The sequence below is a fragment of the Corylus avellana genome, chromosome ca4 (genome assembly GCF_901000735.1).
Source record: "Corylus avellana chromosome ca4, CavTom2PMs-1.0".
NCBI lineage: Eukaryota > Viridiplantae > Streptophyta > Magnoliopsida > Fagales > Betulaceae > Corylus > Corylus avellana.
The window spans coordinates 29,798,974-29,806,404 of record NC_081544.1 but is presented as its reverse complement, the minus strand read 5'-3'; the positions used below and the strand labels follow the sequence as shown (position 1 = coordinate 29,806,404).

General features: G+C 37.4%; 1 protein-coding gene across 2 annotated transcripts; it reads right to left on the bottom strand.

Moving 5' to 3' along the window:
* Positions 1-201: 201 nt before the first annotated feature.
* LOC132179111 (uncharacterized) lies at positions 202-5,293 on the bottom strand. 2 transcript variants are annotated; one of them, XM_059591752.1, is made up of 2 exons: positions 4,309-5,293; positions 202-478 (listed from the first exon to the last, which is right to left on the bottom strand). In XM_059591752.1, exon 1 carries the CDS (start codon positions 5,139-5,141, stop codon positions 4,317-4,319), a length of 825 nt encoding a protein of 274 aa, XP_059447735.1. In that variant the 5' UTR covers positions 5,142-5,293; the 3' UTR covers positions 202-478; positions 4,309-4,316. The 2 variants fall into 2 exon arrangements, with proteins under 2 accessions (XP_059447735.1, XP_059447734.1); XM_059591751.1 differs by having other exon boundaries at positions 202-475.
* Positions 5,294-7,431: the final 2,138 nt, after the last annotated feature.

The following is a 7,431-nucleotide window of genomic DNA, read 5'->3' as shown; positions in this document are numbered from 1 at the left end:
AGCAGCTTAATCAACTTGAAAAATAATGGGTGCAATACTAATCGTTTCTCATCCTGCAAGAGTATATATAGCAGACCAGAGTCTGTTATTCACGGGCACCTTATTGGGTCAGGCACTTCAATAATATATTGCAAACATTCCATAATTATAAGATGCAACTAATCATGTTATTTAAGAGAGAGAGAGAGAGAGAGAGAGAGAGGTCATAAGATCTAATATATACCCAGTCACGAAATTGTCTTGCATTTGAATTCAGCTGACAACGTGCACTAACAAAATACATTATATTTGTCTAATGTCAAACATGAGGCCAGGCTGTGTTAACATCATAAGATAACATGAACAATATCTGAAGATACTCGGAGGAGAGAGATTCGCCCTAGTCCAAACCACTAGCAAATTTGAAACTTGGATATGACTGAGCAAAAGACAAGGATCCAATTGAAATTGAAAACCTTCACGCATGGATTGTACCCTGCTACAAAGAACAAGATCATTTCTGGAAACTTTGGTATGTAAAAATAACCACAGATTGAATTCTACAACTAAAAACTAGTGCTGTAATGATAATCTTACCAAAAGAAATCAGGTAAACCAAATATATGTAAATCATGCTCACTAACCACAGTTTCTCCCCCCCTTTTTTCTGGTCCCAAAAGTACATTAATATTTTTACTGTTAATTTTTGCTAAAAAACAAGTCAAGACTACAGAGGTCCATGCTGACTAAACAATGAGTGTTTCTACAAAATTTTTCCAAAGAATCCAAAAAGTGTAAGAAAATAATCTGTAAACATGACAACTCGGGATCTATAAATAAATCAAAACACACTGGAGAACATATACACAATATGCAAGACCTATGAAGCTAATTGAAGAATTCTAAATGCTCTATGGATCATCCAGATAGACCAATCCATTCCAAAACCAATCATGGGCCTAGTTGATATTGGTCTGGCTTAAGGAATGGTAAAGAAACATTGACCAAATGACTCTATACGTCTCAATTTATCAAATCTAGATGTCAATCAAACTAGACAAATAAAACAGGGTTTCCAACCTTTTTATATATATTCTGCTAAACTGATTATATAATTTTTGCAATTTTGAATTACAATGCTTTTACAAGATAGCAGTACTGATTCAAACTATGCAATAGAGGTTCAGGCTGAGACAGTAACATGTGATTATGCACCAGGGGGCAGACTCCAACAACCAAAAACAATAAAATAGCCAGCAGAAACATTCGGTCTGTTTCTCAAAACTTCACCAAACCAACCCATAGCTACTGAGGAGAGCATGGAATCTGAAGGCCAGTCAGGAGAAAAGAACTGAGCCCAGACTGACTACATTATGCAAGAGTACCAAAGGGCCAACAAATTGATAGAGCAAGATAACATAACAAACAGCTAGTTGCCACAACAAACAGTTCTTTCCATTTTCTATCTCCAGTCCATCTAGACAAGTCAGAAATTAGAATCTGTCTCTGTGGTCCAAATTGAGATCTGTTTCTGTCATGTACTATGTGGGTACCCCAAAGTAATAGCAATAGCATCTTCATCATTCATGAGTTCAACACAAAATGCAACTCCATAATCACTTATAGGTCTTTGCACACATGATACAGCAAGAAGAAATCCATAAATGAGTTTGGATCTAACCAATAACATTATCAAGTGGTATTTCCCAACATATATGACCGCTCTTCAATTTTCCACATAAGGTAAATTTGGTGTTTACTAAGAACATTCAATAGAGTGTACCCTTGCCACATTTGTGACAGCAAACCTATTGCACAAGTCTGGTTCTATAAGATGGTACTATTTGTCAAAACACAAATGACATGAGAACCTACCGCTTCACACAAGAAATATGTACCCTTGCCACATTTGTGACAGCAAATCTATTACACAAATTTGGTATTTACTTAGAACATTCAGAGTGTACCCTTTGTGACAGCAAAGCTATTGCACAAGTGACGCAGGTTCTGTAAGATGGAACTACTTGTCAAAACACAAGTGACATGAGAACCTACCACTTCACACAAGGAATATGTGCCTCTAAAAAGTAAATAAACAAAGCTATCTTCCACTAAAGCTATCTTCATGAATGGTTTTTGTTCCGGGCCAAACAAATGGTCCATTGCAACTGCTGCAGTAACTTGAAAATTATGGACATCAACTTTTGGAATGGCTAGCTCTGCATGAGGCCGGAGGAAAGCCTTGATCCAGACAGTATTAGGAAGGGATCCATAAGTGCTAGTGTCCAAGGGCCACCTAATGTTCCTCCAAATGATTCTTGCAAAGGGATGTTGAATGGTTTCTTGGGAACCATTACACATAAGGCAGCAAGTGTATTTTTGGCCTGCAACTAGAGTGAATTTGAAAATGTTTGGTCTTACAGGCAAAATGTTCCAAGAAATTTTCCAGATTAAATGGTCGAGTCTATGTTTGATCTTACTGGCAATAGAAAACATACACCTATATCAGTAGCTGATATTTGTGTGCATGTATCTGTGTGCGCGCACATGGGCGTGAGATATCGATCCCCAACCCCCTCCCAAAAAAAATAATAATTAGAGAAACACAGGAAATGACAGAAAATCTGCTTAAGCTCCTACATAAAACTGAACTAAAAGCAGCAAAAATTCTACAAGTTCCAATAAAATATAAGCACTCCACAAAACAAGAAAAGATCTGCAACTGCACAGCTGAATTTCCAATACAACAGGAATAAGAAGCTATCTCAATCTGCGGAATCCACAAATCAGTAGACTCAACACATCCATAAGGTCACACAAAAAAATGAAACAGACAGTTGACAAACAGATGAAGATGTTTTCTACTTCCTACCTACGTCTTCTCTACAATTGTCTTGCTTTACAAATATGATGCACAGACCTGACTCAAACAACAAGAAGAAAAGCATAAGGTCAAACATAGGGTAGTCTAGTACAACAGCCATGAAGCCCAAAGTTTGTAAAGATGATCACCCTACAAAAGCTTCAAAGGGCCATCATATTCATGAAACATGAGAGAAAACATTTTTACCTCCAAACATTCAAATAAGTTTCCATACCTACTCTTCCAGATGGATAATAAATTAGCATCTGATCTCAATTTAGATGGTACATTTATTTCTGCCACATACTACATAAATACCACTAAATGATATCAATAGAATCTTAAAAACTTGACTACTTGAACTAGTTACATCTAGACCCTCGCATACAGGACTATCATTGATGGCGATGCATGTGTGGCACCAGACCAAGTAGAAAGAATTCATAAATGAGTTTGGACAAACAAACAAAAAATAAGTTCATTATCATGTTCTGTTGCAAATGTGATGGTTCTTCAACTCTCCATTTAAACTATGTTTCATCTTGAATAGAACATGAACAGATAATGCAGACCTACAGTGTGCCTCTTGCCACTGTTTTGTGACCCTGAAGCTGCTATGCAGAACAGTAACTGGTGCTGATGCTGTAAAAGGCTCAATTCAGAAAGCAAGTGAATTGAGAACCAATTACTATGCAACATTTGCACAGCAAAACGTAAACACTTGCTTAGTAGACATATTTAAAATGGTTGTATGGCATTAAGAAACAAAACATATTGCATGTTAGAGATGATGACAAGATAAATTGAACTCCTAATGTGAGGAGGTTTAAACATCAACATCTTTTTTTTTTAATCCCAATAAAAATGCTACAAATGCAACACAGTGAACTCATTCTAGAACCTAAGAAACAGAAGCAATTCAAATGGCTACTCTAGAAATCGTCCACAATGCAACCACAACCCCCATGCCAATTTCTATCCTCAATGAGTCAATATCACATTTTAAAATTAAGTTACATTCAGAGCCCAGCAATTAGAACAAATTCCTTCCACGCATGGACATTTAAGGACATAAATTTCTCTTGAATATACACAGAAAGCAACAAAATTAACACATGGTTTATCTTTTTATTTTTGCTCTTTGTAGGAGAGTGTGTACTACAAAAACATATCACTTTTTTTTTTCCCAGCAGATGCAATAAACTTACGTTATCTCCTCACCGAGAAGGAAATGGAATCATCTAAAAGCCCCTACCGGTCCCCAGGAACCAACCTTACACTTGATAACAGCTTATAAAAGCCACAATACGCTGCTCTGGAAGTCCAAACCACACATTTAAAAAATGCACTCGTAACATACAGTTCAGAATACGGTTTCAGAGCAACAAATATAGCAGCATCTCTTTCACAATCATATTTATATGGTAAACAAGGAAAATCAAACAGAAAAGAGAACAGGAGCATACCTAATCACTCACTGTTGCTGCTGCTGATGATTCTGAGGGTTTGGCGGAGGCGGCATGCCCGGACGGGGAGGCCCGAAAACGGGAACAGCACCACCAGGCGGCGGCGGGGGCATCCCAGGGCGAGGCGGTGGCGGAGGTCCTCTCATCATCTGACCCGGCGGTGGTGGCCCCATTGGCCTCTGCGCAAACTGCGGTGGCATAGGGAACGGCTGCGGCATCCCCCCACCCGGCCTCCCGGCAAACTGCCCAGGGGGTGGAGGTCCCCGCACCATCTGTGGTGGACCCTGCCCCTGCCCCGGATACGGAGGTGGCGGCATCTGAGAAGGCGGCCGCATCACCGGGGGAGTCGGGTAAGTCATGGGCGGAGCCGAAAGCTGCGGGCGCGCCATCTGTTGTGGCTGCATCATACCCGGCGCGGGCCCACCCACGCCGCGGACGGGCCCAGCAAGGCCAGGCTGAGCCTGAATGAGCGGCGCCGTAGAAACCCCTCTTCCGGCAGCGCGGCCAATGCCGGGTCCCGCCAGGGCGGCAGCGTTGACGGCCTTTGCACGGGACTCTTCAGGAGGCGGTGGGCCTTCCACGGTCATGGAAATGACCTCTTCTCCGCGGAGGAGGACGAGGCCGAGTGTGCGGCGGTCCTCGCGCTCCTCGTTGCCGGTCTTCTTGCCTTTGGCCGGGGGAAGCTTGCGGAACTCCTCGCAGTCGCCGAGGACGAGGTTCATATGGCGGTCGAAGGCCATAAACTTTCCAACCAGCTGCCGGCCGTCCTGAATTGTGACCCGCATCCTGTAGTTGATGTACTGGAGCATCTTCGAACTCTTCGACATCGACATTGTTACTGCTTCTTTTGCTACGGACTCCACTCGGGTCCAAGAATGGTAGACAAAGGGGAGAGGGTTTTACTTTAGAGACGAGAGAGCGCCGATTGGGGTTTTACTTTATGCTATCTGGGGTTAAGCTAGGGCTCGCAATGACGACCACACCCGTTATAAGATGGGCGGATTCTTTTAACCGAGCTTTTTCGGGTCGGGTTATTGTCACAAACAATTAGACTTGACCATTTTCTCTCCTCTCTTTTCTATTGATAACGTTATTATTCATACTTATTTTGGTATGTGTTAAGTAATTTATAATGCTAATCGCTTAAAAAAATAAGTGTAAATTACTTAAAATAAGTCATATTAACCCTTATAAAATGAGTGTGAAGTATAAGATTATTCATTGTCAAAATATGAAAAGTTTTTTAAACATGTGCTTTTGTGTTTTAAAAGTATTTTGTGTGTTAGTATTAAGTTTTGAAAAAATGCCTTTTTATGCATGAAAGATGCATTACCATGCATTATATATATATATATAACAATGACTAATCTAATAGTTTGTTATAACTGTTACATCAATATTGTGAGATAGTTGTAAGATAAAAATATAGTTTTTATTAATTACTCAAATAATAATGTTAAATATTACACCCATGTTCAATTGGGCTTACGCGACAGTGCCCATCAATTTTTTGTTAAAAAAAAATCCAATGGCTCATGTGGTAGTCTAGTGAGATAAGAGTAAGATGAGGATATAGTATTTAGGGCATATTTGGTCCGATGAATGACTATTATATTGTAAAATTGAATAATCATTACTAGAAATTGACGATAGTGAAATGAAATAGTTATCTCAATTTGGTGATAAGACATATATTCTCATTGGAATTGAACCAAAATGATTACAATACCATTTTTTTTTTTTTTATTAAAAGAAATGAAAAACCCCACGTTATTTTTTGTTTTTTTGTTTTTTTTTTTTTTTAAAAAAAAAAAGAAAGAAAGAGAAAAGAAGATCTATGAGTGACCGAAACACATAATAGAACCTCAAGGGCCACACCGATGCCAACCCTAAATGGATTTCTTTCGTTTTGTATAGGAATAGTTATTTCACGATAATAACTATTTATAAGAATGATGTGCAATCAAACAAAATAATAAATATTCTTGGGGAATAGCCATTCCATTTCACGGGCGTACTCTATCAACAAAACATGCCATTAGCATGTAGTATCTAGCATTACTCAATATTTAATACTATACCCACATCCTACCATATTCTATTGGGCCGATGAAGAAGTGCCCATTAGCCATTAAATCAATTATTGTTAAAATATATATATATATATATATATATATATATTAACTTGCACGGCCACGTCAACCTAATATGATGAAGGTAAAATGAAAGTGTTGTATTTAACCTTTCTCATTCAAATTTCAAGAATCACATATTTGTAGACAAAATTGTGAGTTAGCATTTGGAAATGCTGTCCATATTTGTGTTCTCTCATTTTTTTTTTTTAATTCTATTAATGTAGTAAAATAAAATTAAGATATGTGGAAGAGGCAAAAGCAGATAGAGAAAGAAAACATAAAAATTGGAGGTAATTAACCTTAAGAGCATTCTCAATGGAATAGCCAAATGTTACTTTTATCTAAAATAACTCTTCAAATGTTTAAAAAAACCCCATACATTGGATTAGCCAAAATAAAATGTAAAATAGATATTTGATTGGAAGAGTTAAAAAAAAAGGCTAAATGTAGCAGCATTTTTTAATAGAGCAATTTTATTTTTTATCCTTTTATCACATATTTTCTCTTTTTCCCAAATCTTTTCATATTTTTTATCTGCATGTTCTATTTTTTTCAAAACTTTTCCCATTTTTCTTATCACATGTTCTCTTTTTCCCAAAGCTTTTATCACTTTTAATAATATTTAAATGATATAGATAAAAATATAGCTAATCGGATGTGGATGCATTTTAAAATTCATTAGCTAAACTAGATAAAAGTGAATTTTGAGGAGCCATTTTGTATAAAAATTTAACTTCTCCATAGCATTCCCAATGGATGAGCCATAGTTTTATGTAAAATGACTTATCAAAACTCACTTTTATTTAGTTTAGCTAAACCATTTTTAAATGTGTCTACATCAAATTAGCTATATTTCTATCTATTCTATTAAAATATTATTAAAAGTAAGAAAAATTTTGGAAAAAAAAGAACATGTGAGAGGAAAAATGGGAAAAATTTTGGGAAAAATAGAACATGCAGAGAAAAAGTAGGAAAATATTTGGAAAAA

Coding starts and splice junctions, on each gene's coding strand:
- LOC132179111 (XM_059591752.1), bottom strand. CDS start 5,141: ATGTCGATGTCGAAGAGTTCGAAGATGCTCCAGTACATCAACTACAGG.